This window comes from Acomys russatus, chromosome 14 (assembly GCF_903995435.1).
Source record: "Acomys russatus chromosome 14, mAcoRus1.1, whole genome shotgun sequence".
Taxonomy (NCBI): Eukaryota; Metazoa; Chordata; class Mammalia; order Rodentia; family Muridae; genus Acomys; species Acomys russatus.
In genome coordinates this window covers 53,924,798-53,940,014 of record NC_067150.1, presented here as the reverse complement: position 1 = coordinate 53,940,014, position 15,217 = coordinate 53,924,798, and the positions used below count along the sequence as shown (strand labels likewise).

General features: G+C 51.2%; 1 protein-coding gene across 1 annotated transcript in view; it reads right to left on the bottom strand.

The window, feature by feature from the left end:
- Itga11 (integrin subunit alpha 11) overlaps positions 1-15,217 on the bottom strand; it is a 92,703-nt gene that overhangs the window by 35,599 nt on the left and 41,887 nt on the right. Inside the window, exons 3-10 of the mRNA XM_051156624.1 lie at positions 14,096-14,196; positions 11,070-11,161; positions 10,173-10,287; positions 6,919-7,046; positions 4,557-4,705; positions 3,342-3,486; positions 2,433-2,598; positions 871-941 (exon numbers count right to left, since the gene is read on the bottom strand). Of these exons, the coding sequence (XP_051012581.1) occupies positions 871-941; positions 2,433-2,598; positions 3,342-3,486; positions 4,557-4,705; positions 6,919-7,046; positions 10,173-10,287; positions 11,070-11,161; positions 14,096-14,196 (967 nt within the window). The remainder of the gene's footprint in view (positions 1-870; positions 942-2,432; positions 2,599-3,341; positions 3,487-4,556; positions 4,706-6,918; positions 7,047-10,172; positions 10,288-11,069; positions 11,162-14,095; positions 14,197-15,217) is intronic.

Sequence of the window (15,217 nt, the reverse complement as noted above, 5' to 3'; positions counted from 1 at the left end):
AGACAGTGTAAACACACACACACACACACACACACACACACACACACGCGCGCGCGCGCGCACGCACCCATGCACACATGCATGCACGCACATACCACACGTGCACACACGCATGCACACATGCACAAACAAACATGCACACACACATGCACAAGCGCGCGCGCGCACACACACACACACACACACACACACACACACACACACACACAGGACATCTGCCGTCTGCAGCATATCTGGACACTTGGGGCTGGCATACTTCCCTACATGGAACTCCCAGGGCTTGACACTTCATTAAATGTTTCCAAAAACACTGACTTTGTCCCTCTGTGAGGTTTCAGGCTCCCTTCTGCGCCAAGCCTCAGGTGATCATGGCCCCTCACACCACATTGCTAGTGACACCTGTAGCCTTTTCTTTGTGGGACTGGTGTAGTCCAATGCAGAGTCTGAAGAGAGATGGGCTTTGCAAGCCGCCCGGTGGAGCTGGAACCTGCACACATCTTCCCTGCCCCAGCTTGCACACGTCACCTTGCATCCTGGTGCTATCAAGTACTTGTTGTTGGTCTTTACACTTGACCTGACTTTTGCACGGGATTGTATGGACTGAATGGTTTTGCCGCGGGAGGGACTCTGCTGCTTGCAGGTGGGCAGGTGGGTGTGTTTAACATGTATAGTGAGCTAGCTTCGGAAGCAAGCAGGAGACAATAGAAAGAAGTTGAAGACTTTAACTTCCCTCATTCCAGTCCTTAGAAGATTCTAGGAGGCTAAGAGACAGCAAGAAAGAGGCAAAAGAACCATAGAAGTTGGAATGACAGACAGACCTGGATGAGTAAGAAAGAGAGGGGAGGGAGAAGGAAGGAGAGGGTCCTGTACCTCTACCACATGTGAGGAAAAGCCCGTCTGTGACATCTCCAGCCCAAATGAGGTTTCGTTCTTGTTGGTGCCTAAAACAGGAAGGAGACAGCGTTAGCTGTGTGCATGGCTGGTTAGCCCTCGGGTCCTGTTTTCTCAAGCATCTTGGGAACTGGGGTTCTTTTCTGAAAGGCACCCTGAGGCCCGCACTGCCTCATCATATCCTTGTTATTGTGTGTGACTATTGAAGTGTGTGTGCATTTGTGTGTTGTCTGTGTGTGCACATGCGTGTAAGTATGTGCAAGCATGTATGTGGCTGTGTGTGTGTGTGTGCGTGTGTGTGCCTGCCTCTGTGTGTGGGGTGTATGTGCCTGTGTGCACTTGCACAGTTACTCAGTTCTGCAAAGAGCCTGGAATAAGCCATGTTGCAGAACACGTGCACTACAAATGACTGTTAGAATGTGTGTGTAGTGGGGTGGGGGGTGTCAAATGAAAATGTGTGAAATTCCCATGTTTTTTTAGGAGAGAAGCATTATTTCTGCTGCTCGTTTCCATTGGTCAAAGGATTTGGTTGCTGGTCCCTAAGGCTTGTCACCACTGTGGATTCACACAAGAAAGGCCACATGTGCTGAAAGCCCACCCCACAGAGGGACCCTTGAATAAGTCCATCAAGACCACATTCTCATCGCCGAAGGTGACCATTTGAGGGAAGAAGGAGGGAGGGGACCCATCGGTCTCACTGTCTGAGCTAGTTCCAGGGTGGGGTCAACACATTGCAGACCTCTCAGGCTCTGGGATGCTCGTCGCCCATCATCTCTTTCCATAGTCCCCACAGATGCCGAGAGCCCCATTACGAAAGTCACAGAAACACACGGCAAGAACAAGGTCTCTGCAAACGGGATTCTTTGCGGGGCTCTCCCAGATGCTGCTCTACCGGGGGAATTGAATCACGGTGTTGTTTCTTGAACAACAACTTTCATATAATCCCGGCTCACTATGTGGCTGAGGATGATCTTATTCTGCAACTCCTGCCACTGCTCCCTGAGTACTGGGGGTCACAGGCAAGCACCCCTGTGCTTTCCTGGGCTTATGCAATGCTGGTGCTTGAAACTGGGGGGGGGGGCTTCATGTGTGTTAGGTAAGCACTCTCCCAACTGAGCTACAGCCCCAGTCTCAAACAATGGTTTTGATTTACACAGAAATGGTAGAGTGAGAACCTGTGGTGTGTAGGGCCTGTATCAGAGAACGGAGCCAAGCCTGCTAGGTTCACACAGAGCTTGACACATAAAATAGAGGGCGCCCAGTGAAATCTGATCTTGGAGAAACAATGCATAAGTTTTCAGTGTAAGAGTCTGTCATAAGCACTTCTATTATATGCTTTCTGAGTCTGGCAACTCTAATTCAGTCCCCCTCCCCTTCGAAATGTCCTCAGCAGTCAGACAGAGTCTCAGAAAACCCAGCCCACTCAGATCCAACAGGGTGGTGCCCAGTACAGTTTGGGTGAAGCAATGGTTTCTGCTAAGCCACTGTGCTCTGTGAAATTATAGTCCTTGGACCAAGGTATAAGCCCATGAGCCAGTCACCTTCCAAGCTGAAGATCCTGTCCCCGAGGGCATCAACAATGTCCTTCAGGGCAGCCTCATCTGTGACCTTGAAGAAGTGCTTGTCGTCAGGGTCGCTGGCGATGTATTTGATTTCACTTAGAAAAGTTTCTGGGTTGATTCCCCTGCGGTTGTAATAGCCCAAGACCTGCCAGAGAACAGGGGCAGGGACGACAAATCAGGACATAGTACTGACTTCTCCACATGCCCGCAGGCCCCGTGACCCCAAGAACCCCAAGGCGGCTGCAGCCATGTTCCGTTCTCAAGGTGCCACTGGCATTTTGAAACAGATATTCTTTGGGGGGGGTCCCAGATAAGACCCGTCAGATTAGCTGGGGCTCTGGAATCTGGGAGGGTTGGGGGTATTTTCTATGTTTTTGAAACTCCCTGGGAAAAGAAGGAAAATACAACGCCACATATTTCTGCATCCATGTGTACAACGTCAAGATGGCTGGCTCAAGAACTCTCCATGCAGCTGGGTGTGGTGGCACATGCCTTTAACCCCAGCACTTGGGAGGCAGAGGCTGGTGGATTGCTGTGAGTTCGAGGCCAGCCTGGTCTACAAAGTGAGTCCAGGACAGCCAAGGCTACACAGAGAAACCTTGTCTCCAAAAAACCCAACCCAAATCAAAACAACAAACAAACAACTCTCTGTGCAGCTGCTCTTCCTGCCTTGACTTTCCTAGTGCTGGTATTGCAGGTGTGCCCCACCACCCCTGGTTTTATACAGTGCTGAGGATGGAACCCAGGGCCTCCTGCATGCTCAACTTGTTATTCAGAGAAAGGCACAGCTTGTGCCTTTGCTGGGTAGCAGCTTGCGGCAGTCTCTGGGGGTGTGAGGGCAGAGCCTCTGATGGTAGCCAGCCACCCCCAGGCAGGGGCAGGACTTACGGCCACAGCGTATCTGGTCACGTTGTCCTTCTCGCTTTGCCGGATCACCTTCTCCAGGTCTGGGCTGTCGTGGGATTCCCCGTCCGTGATGACAATCATCACTTTTTTGGCTCCTTTTCTTCCACCTTTCTGGAAAGCTTCTGAGCTGGAAGCAGACGCAAGGGTGGGTCAGAAGAGGACTGTGGGGATGGGACAGCCTAATAATGTCCTTTCTCTAGGGGGCAGCCACGGAAGCCACAACTGAGGCTGTAGGCACCCTGTAGGGACTCCAACAGCTCAAGATCGTCCACCATTTGCTCAGCTGGGCCTTGGGCATGCATGTGCATGTGTATGTGCGAGTGTGTACAAAGTTGGTGTGTGTGAGTGAACATTTGCGTACAGAAGCCAGAGGTTGACACAAGCTGATCATTTTCCACGTTATCTTTTTGAGACAGAGTCACATGTTAAACATGACGCTCACAGACTCAGCAAGGCTAGCTTGTCAGTAGCTGCTAGAATCTGCCTGTCTCGATTTCCCAAGCACCGGGGCTACAGGCGTGCAGCCAGTGCCCTGTGGCTGCTAGAGATCTGAACTCAGTCCTCATGCTGGTGTGGTACTTTACCAACTGAGCCATTCCCCCCGCTCTGGATCTGCTGCATTTAAGAAGTGTGAGGCCTTCTGGTGCCCCAGCCCTGCTGTTTTGGTAGGCAGAAGGGCAGGGAGGAGGGAGATCCTGGGTGGGCAAACCCTGAGTGGGTTTCAGTGCCTCAGAAACCCAGCTGCACATTAGAATCTCTTGGTGGGAGGTTTAAGCATTTTTTTTTTTTTGATGCTTGGGTCCTATCCAGACCCATGAGATCAGACACTTGGGGGGTATGGGCTGGTCATCAGCTGCCAATCATATCTGAAGAGGTAGGGTCACATTCTCTCCTTCAGGAAGACAAGAGCTGAGAGACCACTCTAATAACACCAGAAAACCAAGCCAGATGGCCACGGTTGGGTACTTGGGTCACCAGTCCCCACTGTGCTCTTGTTGATGGCGACATGAGTGTGCTGTCTTGTACGTCTAGCCTAGGTGAACTCTCAGATGACAGTTGTTCTAGCTGACACCAGATGATAACCAGGTGAGAGGACCCAAGAGAGAACTGAGTAGCTGAGTATATGTATCTCTCTCTCTCTCTCTCTCTCACACACACACACACACACACACACACACACACACACACACGCTTTACCGTGCAAACTCAATGCCAAACGCCGTGCGGGTCTCCGTTCCTCCTCTCTGCTCGATGTGGCTGGCAGCTTCCACCACATCTTTTACAGACCTGTAGTCGTTGAGATGGAACTCGTGGACTGCGTCTTCTCCATACTGGACTATCCCCACCTGCAGAGCAGAGCAGAGGGCGGCAGAACCCTGAAGCTCAGACCTCCACCTGTGAGGGTGCCCCTCTGTGAGGAGTCACTCTTCCCAGAGGACACCATGGCCCAAGGGACACAGGCTGCTCTGAGAATAAACAGATGATTTGATAGGACAAACTGGGGGCACACAAAGCAAGGGACTTGGTGATGAAAGGGAAGGCCCATTAGGTTAAATGTCTTCCTTAATAAGATGGAGAGTGAACACAGACTAGAGATCTAAACCACCAAGGCCAGGGCTGGGGGTGGGGGCATGGGTTAGTTGGTAAAGGGCTTGCCGTGCAGGTGGAGGGTTCAGATCCCAGAGGCCATGTAAAAGCTACGTGTGGAACTATCTGCAGGGGCAGGAACTGGTGGATCCCTGGCGCTCTTTAGCCAGTCAGCCTAGTCAAACCAGTGAGAGACCCAGCCTCAAAAAAATACAGAGAACAATTGAAGAAGATACCCAACAGCAACCTCTGGCCTACACACACACACACACACACACACACACACACACACACACACACACACACGCTTATATGTACAGATCTACACAAACACATGCACATATATCCCTGCACCCCACTTCCAACCCCGACCTTTATCCCCACATGTCACAATTTGTTAGGAGCACTGTGTGGGGAGGACCACACTGCTGCTGGCCAAACTATGTAGCAGTGGCTCTCAACCTTTCCAACGCTGCGACCCTTTAATACCCTCATGTTGGGGCGACCCCCCAACCACAAGATTATTTTCATTGCTACCTCCTAACTGTAACTTTGCTACTGTTGTGAATGGTAATGCAAACACCTGCTTTTGTTTTTGTTTTTGTCTTCGGGTTTTTCGAGACAGGGTCTCTCTGTGTAACCTTGGCTGTCCTGGACTCACTTTGTAGACCAGGCTGACCTTGAACTCACAACGATCCGCCTGCCTCTGCTTCCCAAGTGCTGGGATGAAAGGTGTGCGCCACCACACCTGGCTGGTAATGCAAATATCTGACATGCAGGATATCTGATATGCAACCCCTCTGAAAGAGCCATTTGACCCCCCAGAGAGTAGAAATCCACAGGTTGAGAAGCCACTGCTCTACAGTGAGGAGTCTGAGAAGAGGTCTAGTGTTTTTAAGGTGGATAATGCTTTATTACTATTGGCTTCGAAATAAACACCAAGCCCTAGAGACCGGTATCAGGGACTCCGTGACATGAACTAGTGCTGGGTGGGCTCACCAAGTTTACTGGGCCCAGGAATCCTTCGAATGCTGGGTCCTTACCCCAATGCTCCAAAAGATGGTCTTCTGGTGGGAGAGGGCTTATCACTGTAAGAGTTCCGTTTTTAACAACCCTACCTGTTAGAAATTTTCTTATAAAAAAAAAAAACCTTTGTGTGTGTGTGTATGCGTGCGTGCATGTGTGTGTGTGTGTGTGTGTGGTGTTTGTTGTATATGTGTGTTATTTGTGGTATATGTATGTGGGGTATGTGGAGTGTGTGTGTGTGTGTGTGTGTGTGTGTGTGTGTGTGTACTATCGTATATGTGTATGTGTGATATTGGAGAGGGTGGAGGAAACTCTCAGGTGTCATTTTCAGGACTGCCATCACCTCCTTTGAGACAGGGCCTGTCTCTGATCTGGTGCTCGCCAGTTAGGCCAAATTTACTGGCCTCTCTCTCCCAGCACTGGGATTACAAACACACACACGGCCAAGCCTGACATTTTTGCACGGATTCATTCTGGAAAATGGGTCACTTCTCTGGCATAGAAAGAATTTTAGAGTCAACAACACCTGCTATTTTGGCATGCCTGTCTTTTGGTCCTGGTCCAGACAGAACACTAGGGAACAGTGCTCCCTTATCCGTCAGTGTGTCACAGCTGCACTGGCAGCTGAGGTCTATTCCAAGTCATTTCTCCTCAGGGGTCCACATGCTTGAGTCTCCCCTGCTTCTCTGCACCCCCTTATGTGTCCTTTCTTTTTTCCCTGACTTCTGACTCTCTGGCTGGTCATCCTCATAAGTGGCGTCTACCCCTGAAGACACCCTTGCTGTGTCCACCAGAAGTGGGCATCTGAGGCAGCAGGTCCCAGTGCTGACTGACCTTGCCAGCTCCTACCCTTTGGTGGGAAGATGCTTTCCAGTGCTATAGGGTCACTCAGGCTGTGGCGATTAGGGAATCTTGCTCAGTAGAGGCGAGCCCTGGAGACACTCACCTGGATCTGACCAGGGCCAATGTAGAACTTCTTCAGGATATTGATAAGGAAGTGTTGGACCTCCACCCACGGGTAGATGCTGTTGGAGCCATCCAGGACAATGACGATGTCCATGTAGGTCTGGCACCCTGGAAGTAGAGATACAGTCAGGGCCATCAAGGAACCAGTGTCCATAAACCTCCAACATTCTTACTCACTTAAAGAGACCTTTCTTTTGTGTTTATATGTTGGTGTGTGTGGGCGAGTATGTGTGTGCATATTGAGGTCAGAGGTCAGCCTCGAGAGTCATTTCTCAGGAGCTGTTCACCTTATTTCTTTTTCTACTGGGTCTCTCCTTGGGGCCTAAAGCTCATTTTTTCTTGTTTTTATTATTGTAAGCTAGATGGGCTGGCAGGAAGCCCCAGGCATCTGTCCTGTCTTGGCTTCCCCAGTGGTGGGATTCTGAGTATCGCCATGTCTGGCTTTTTTATTTTTTTTAAGATTTATTTATTTATTTGTTTGTTTATTTATGTATTTATTACGTATACAGTTTTCTGCCCGCTAGTACACCTTTAGGCCAGAAGAGGGCACCAGATCACATTATAGATGGCTGTGAGCCACCATGTGGGTACTGGGAATTGAACTCAGGACCTCTAGAACAGCAGTCTATGCTCTTAACTGCTGAGCCATCTCTCCAGCCCGCCATGTCTGGCTTTGTCATGGGTCCTGGAGACTGAGGCCTCAGGCTTGCACGGCAAGCACTTCCCGAGCTGAGCCATGTCCTCAGCCCCAAGTCTCTCATATTCGGAGTGATCTTCCCAAGACCAGTGAAGAGTGACTGCTAATGCCTGTCATCCTCCGCGTGGAGATTTATCCTCAGGCTAGCCATTTATCTGAGCCACAAGAGCAAGGCAGCTAGGACATTCCGGTTCTGCATTATAGCTGAAATTACTCCGCTCCCCACCAGAGACTGATGGTTGCCAACTGATCAGCGCTTCCCAGGCCGCTGCCTCTGCTGGAACCAAGACCTTAGGGCAATTTGCTTCACCACCATGGGCCGATGGCATCTTCCACTAGCAACCTGGGGTGAGTGGGTTTCATGTTTTACGGGGGAGTCGTCACGGAAAGAAAGGGATGTGCACTCTGGCATCAGCCTGTGACTCCTGGCCTTGCCACTGACTGGCTGTGCGACCCAAGGGCAGTCACTTTGCTGCTCCTGGTTTCCTGGATTTTAAGAGTGGCATGGTAACTAAGAGTTACCATTAAGGGTTAACGAGAAGATGTTTCTAAAGAGCAGTAAGTCTTAGCTGATCCAATTTTTACTGTCCCACTCCTCTTTTTTTTTTTTAAAGATAAGGCGTCATCTATTCATGTAGCCTAGGCTGGCCTGGAATCAGCTTGTTAGCTGAGGATAACCTTGGAATTTCTGATCCTCCTGCCTCTACTTCCCCAAGGCTGGGATTACAGGTGTGTGACACTGTGCCCAGTCTGTTCTCTCTCTCTCTGTCTCTCTCTGTTTCTGTCTGTCTGTCTCTTTGTCTCTGTCTCACTTTCTCTCTAGGGGCATAGGTCAACCTGGGGTATCTTTCCTTTGCAAAGCCATCAACTTTGTATTTCAAAACAGTCTCAGTCTCTTACTAACAGGTGAGGCTCACCGATATATTATTTTGATTTCTCTTTTAATTTCATTGTTTTGTTAAAGACAGCTTGTTGGGAGAGGGCTGGAGAAACGGCTTAGTGGTTAAAAGCATTTGTTGCTGTTGCAGAGAGTCCGGGTTCAGTTCCCAGCACCTACATACTGACTTACACCATCTTTAACTCCAATTCCAGGAGATTCAATGCCATCTTTGGCCTCTATGGGTACCAGGCATGTACATGGTACACGGACACATTCTTGCATGCAGGCATAACATTTATACACATAGAATAAAGATAAATAAATCTTGCTGGGTGTGGTGGTATACACCTTTAATCTGGAGGCAGTGAAAGGTCAAATTCTGTGGGTTCGAGACCAGCCTGGTCTTCATAGTAAGTTCTAGGACAGCTAGGAGTATGTAGAGAGACCCTGTCTTTAAAAACCAAAACCAAAACCAAAACCAAAACCAACAACTAAACCCAAACAAAAAATTACTCAGCCAGTTAATCAATCAATCTAATAAATTAATTTAAAAAAAGATACCTTGGAAAGAACCTATTTATAGATCTGTGGGCTTTTGATGTGTGTGTGTGTGTGTGTGTGTGTGTGTGTGTGTGTGTGTGTGTGTGTGTATGCGCATGTGTATAACATGGCTGAATGTTCTATTTGGGAAGCCCCCCGCCCCTCAGCCTTTTCCAAGCCCCTCTGGTATCTTCACTTGCCAAGTCCTAAGGGAGTGACACCCTGGGCCATGGGAGGAAGGGTCCACCACAGGGGAGGCCAGCTGGCAGCATCTCAGCCAGCAGTAGGCGACAGTGTCAGCGCTGTGGTGACCCACCCCCTGAGAAACTCCACAAGTGCCCTGACCTTCCCCTGTGTCCTGCAGCTGCCTTTAGGGATACTGTGTGAATGGACCCCATGGCTCCCCACCCTATAGAGGACAGCTCTCTGGCTTGTTTGCCCTTTCCTTCCTCTGTTGAGGGGAGGCTGCCTGAGCCAGAGGTGCTAATCCCCTGCCCTCCATAAAGAGGCAACAGCTGCTTGCTGAGAGTGTTTAATCCGGAGGCTTAAACACTGAGGCTCCAAGCCAAGTAGTCTAGGCTTCTAGTTCCCCACGTTTGCTTGGGAGGGAGGGGGAGGTCTTGTGTCCATGAGGCTCTGGGCAAGCTGCCCAGGACAGATGACTTGGTGTAACCATCATGCAGGTTATTTCTGTTCTCCTCGGCTCTCCACTCAACGGCCTTTCTTCATTCCAGGATGTCAAGGAACACCATTCACACTATAGTCTAAGTGAATGCTGCCCCAGCCTGGCCTGTTGTACGTGGTGGCTTGGCAACCTCCTCCATGCTCGGGATTCTACTGGGAACCTACACGGACACCTGGACGGTTTTCACATTTAGAGTGAACTTGTTATCAACTGTCATACTGTGGGAGAGGGGCAGCCCGGGACAAGGACCTCATACAGGGAACCAGCTGGAAGTGACTCCTCTCAGATCATCCCAGAGGGCGGAAGCAGTCACAGAATCTACATGCAAGCTTTCTAGGTACACGGTAGCGGTGAGCAGAGTCCTAACCCTCCTTCCTGGATTGCCCCGTGCAGGCAGAGCCTTCAGGCTGGAAGGTACTCGAAGGTACTCACTCTGAAGTGCTGGAGCCACCGTCTTGGAGAACTTGAAGTTGGCGTTGACTCTTGAACACATGCCGGTGGTGTAGTAGGAGCTTCCACACTCGTGAGACCAGAGAGGGCTGCAGGCCTGTGAACCGGCACAGCACAGAGCCCAGTCACAGGGCTTCAGACAGGGCCAAGCCCCGCCCCCACCCTCCAGGACTCAAGTCTGACTTCTTTATCTGAGTGCCGGCACTGCTAGCATGGGAGGTCTCTGAGTCTGACTGAACTCTCTCTTGCCGCAGTGCCCTTGGTTGGCTTCAGGTGTAGTGGGGAGCGGTAGAACCCGGATCTCTGTCCCCTTCTCCATCTTCTGATCTAGGATGGTGGCTCTTCCTCCCTCTACTTGTCCACTCCACAGATCCCCGTGGGACCCAAGGAAGCCTTTCATTTGTAGGAGTGGCCCTTCCAAGAGTCTCGAGGCTGGCTTTTGTATGCAAAGGCCCTCTACTGGGCAAATCTCTAGGCTTTACTAGGAGAGGAAGAAAAAGAATGCTTCCACTGTGTGAAATTTGCTGCCAAAGCCACTGTGTCAGGCCCTTGGCTAAGAGCCAAAGATGACTTTCGCTGGGAGGCAAGGCCACCGAGAAGGGAGCCCGGCTTCTGTGTTACTCCCCAGGTACAGACGCAAGACGACTCAATCCTTTTACCATCCTGGTCTATCACTGAAATAAAGGGTGGGGCCAACTGAAAGACCCACCCCCATGCCGGATGGGTCCCTATTGGTCCGGAGGGTAGAAGGGACATGCATGCAGAGGATGCGTGCAGAAGCATGTGAGAGGGACTGTTTGGCTGGGCCTCTCCACAGCCAGTGCAGTGGGTCTGTGCAGGCAGACAGGCTGGGGACAGCTGTGGGGCTGATCCTCTTACCAGGAAGCTGTTGTCCTTGGGGTTGGTGGCAAGGCTCAGGCCGAGGCGCATGTTGTCCTTCCTCTCAGACACATTGGACAGAGTGACCCTGCCTGGAGCAGAGGGGCGATGCTCAACCTACACCCCCCTTTGGTTTGGTCTGCCCAGAGCATGCTGCAAGCAGGTCACTTGAGGTGAGCCCACACCTGCTCGCTCGCCTGAGAGGGCAACACAGATCTTCCTTAGTCACGTCCCCATCGATACCTTCCTCACAGCTTTCTGGGAGATGAGCGCACTGAAGGCCACAGAGTGTGAGTAACTGTACAAGGTCACACAACAAGCCCACAGCACAGCCGTCACCTTGTCCAGAGCTCTGTCTTCTCCAGTCAGCTGACTACACCCTGGCCATACCACGGCAGGTACCCACCTGCCCACCTGCCATGTGCTGAGGGTCCCTCATAGGGAGCCTGTGCAGCTCGTGGCCTCAGCCAGCTGTGGTGGGGACAGGTGATTCTGTGGCAGGTCTGAAACCGTGGGGCAATGGCAGAATGACAGTTCTCTAGGTTATCTTTTCAGGACACTGAAGGGATGGAAAAGAGCTTGGATTCCCCAGAAGCAAAGTGTGTGTGCATGCACATTGATGGATGTGTGTGTGTGCTCATGTGTGTATGTGTGTACTTGTGTGTGTGTGTACTTGTGTATGTGTGTACTTGTGTATGTGTGTATTTGTGTATGCGTGTGTAGGTGCACACGTGCGCACACACATGGACTTAGGAGGCAAGGAGTGGAAAGGCTGGAGCGTGTCCGTTCTGAGCTGCTGTAGACCCGTGTCCCCCTCTGTGGACTTTGGGAGTCTGCAGCTCTAGAGTCTGCATTGTTCTGTGTTGGAGACTGATGTGTGGAGGGTGGCCTGGTTTCCAGAGGACTGGTCAGCAAGGCTGGGGGCAGGCCAGGGCCAGAACAACGGAGGTGACCATGACAGCTATACTGCCACAACAGCCTGCACTGGGGGTGGAGGCCAGGGAGCTGTTAGCTCCTTTCTTCTCTCCTGCTACTTTCAGGTGTTTTGTTTATTCTTGTGTTGCTTCTCTCTGGTGTTTTGTTTGTTTGATTGCTTTTTGTTTGTTTGTTTGTTTGTTTTTGGGTAGGGTCTCATGTAGCCCAGATTGGCCTAGAAATCACTGTGTAGCCAAGGATGGCCCTGCACTTCTGATCTTTCTGCTTCTATCTCACAAGTGCTAGGGTTACAGATGCATTGGCTCAGCTGTTAGGTGCTGGCCGTGGAAGCCAGGGTTTGTGCACGCTAGGGGAGCACACTGCAAATGAAGCCACATTCCCACCCGCTGGCTACTCAGTGACCTCTAAGAGTGCAGATCAGACATAGAATAGACTCTGCGCCTTTACGCCTCAGAGAGAAATGGGAATTTCCCAAGGACACACAGTGGGGACTGCACAGCTGTGGGGAAGGCTCCCCTGGGCCTGCTTTGTTAGCCTGTGCCTCAGGGAGGGGACATTGGGGGACTTAAGCCACCAAACAGACTCCTTTCCTGTGCTCTCGCTGAAGCGCAGGCAGTGCTGGGTTTTGATTCTTTGCCCATGTGGTTCATGGAGCATCTGGCATCGTGTGACAGACACTGGTGGCACCAGTGACAACTTTGGGATTTCTTTTGGATGCTGGCCTCTCTCTCCATCTACTTATCTCTAGAACTACAGCTATCTCCTCTTGTGGGCGGGCTGCCCTCCCTGGTCCCTCCTCCTTGGATCCTCCTGTGAGTTTCTAGGGCAGCGCATCCTGCTGGGGAGGAGGAAAAGGCCTGGGAAGGCCAGTCTTCCAGGAAAGGCCCAAGAATTGTGGCTCTGTGGCCCATGTAGGATTTTTCTCCTTATTGTGGGCAGAGGCAACCACTGTCTCTCTGCCTTTTAGGAGAAGATGGAAGTGTTTAAAGGAGTGGTGTGTGTGTGTGTGTGTGTGTGTGTGTGTGTGTGTGTGTGTCCGTGTGTGTGTGTGTGTGTGTGTGTGTGTGTGTGTGTGTGTGTCCAGCATCTCTCTTGGTCTCGGCTCTAGTACAGGCTGGAGAAAACTTCAATGAAGAGAAGACTCCATGTGGACACATCACTGCACAGTGGTTGCAGGGTGGCCATGCTGAGTGGTTTGGATCCTAGCATGCTGCTTATAGACAGGTGGTCCTGGGCATGTCCTCTTGTGTCCTCATGTTGTCACTGCCTTGTCTGTTGGATGGTCCAAACTCACTCTTGTAGGGTGGGGATCGAATCGGCAGAAATGCCTAGCTCCATGGACGCTGCTGACAATACATAGGTCTAGTTGCTGTTGCTTTTGTTTCAAGATCAGCAACATGAGCTCATCTGTTCTGAGGAGACAGAGAGCCCTGAGCACATGGGTAGTGGATGAGTTAGGAACAGCGTGGGACACTGGAGGGCTGGCTTTAAATCCGGACCAGTCCCTGAGGAGCGGCAAGCTGTGTGACTGAGGGAAAGTTGTCTCATCTCTCAGGCCTCAGGTTCTCTGTCTGTCTGTCTGTCTCTGCTTCTGTCTGTCTGTCTGTCTCTTTTTTTAAAATGTATGTGTCCATATAGAGGTCAGTCTTCCCTCACGCACTGCCTATCTTTCTGAGACAGGGGCCTCTCACTGGCTGGACCTTGTCAGGTATGCTAGGCTGGCTAGCCAGCAAGCCCTAACAATTTGCCCACCTCAGCCTCCCTGTCACTGGGATTACAAATGTGTACCACTGTGCCTGGCGTTTTGCTTTGTTTTGTTTTGTCTTAATGTGGATTTTAAATTTGAACTTGGGTTCTCAAGCTTGCAAGGCAAGTACTGGGCTGATTGAGGCACCTCCTCAGCTTAGCTTCCTTGCTTGCAGTGTGAGCACAGCGATACACCCACAGGACAGCTAGGAAGAGGCAGGCAGCTGCATATGTAGAGTCTGCTCTGTATGTAACAAGAGCTGAGATGACGAGTGACTGAGAATATGGGTGTGCCCCAGGGTCCTGCTCTGTACCTGCTAAGTAGAGCCCCAGTGGCTGCTTACCCAGGTTGAGCTTGGTGCAGTTGCCCTGGGTTACTGGGCACTTGTACACATCTCCTGTCTTCTGATGGCCATTGGTTTCCAGGGGGGCACCAACAACCAACCTGTAAAGAGAAAGAGGAGGAGCCAAGTGGCTGGGGAGGCTGGCCTCAGTGCCAGAGGAGGTGGAGAGGAGTTCCCTGATAAGGGAAGCTGGCATTCCAGCGGCAAGTTGGGGGGACTTGGTGCCGGGTGTGGGGATACAGAGGTGAAGACCTGTAAGTGTTGTTGCCATGGAGGAGTGGTCTATGGGAGAAGCTGAGGGAGTGACCCCAGCACTGGGGTGGGGTGGTAGAGATGAGTGACTCTCTGGGGCTCAGGGACTAGTCAGTCTAGCCTAATTGGCAAGTTCCAAGCCAGTGAGAGACTGCCTCCAAAAACCAATGTAGATGGTTTCTGGGAAAAGCACCAGGGTTGATCTCTAGCCTCTACACATATGCATGAGTGCTTGAGTGCCCATAAATAGGAATACACACACACACACACACACACACACACACACACACACACACACACACACACACACACACAACACAGTGAAGCTGCCAGATTCTGAGAGCCGCAGAATAGACAGGAATGGTGTAGGCGATACACTGCTTCTGGGGCTCTGACTGCACAAGACAGCAGCGGCTCCTCGTGGCCAGACGCTCCACCTCTGGGCTGCCAGGAAAAGATGCCAGGCTGAAGTGGGGCTTGACAGAACTTTGTTAGAACGGAAATGTCTGTGAAACAAGAGTCGAGCTTTCTCTCCAGGGAGCCGGATAATGACAGCCTCTAAAAATAGCCCCTTATTAGGTGTGCCTGTGCCTGACTGGCAGGGGTTAATTGGGCTTATAAAATCTGTTTGTCTAGACGACTTTTGGCTACTTAATTCTGGGACAGATTGCATAGGCAAGGCTGCTTCATTCTCTCAGAGGGGGGGGAGGAGGAGGGCTTTCTAGATTGAGTGCCTCAACTTCAAGGAGGACCCGCCATAGCATGCTCTAGATTAGGACAGCCACTGTCATTTTCTGGAACAGCCGTATCCACGTGTCTTCTAGAACTCACTCCCAGCCTGCTCCAGGTGAGCTCCTCACCACATTCCCC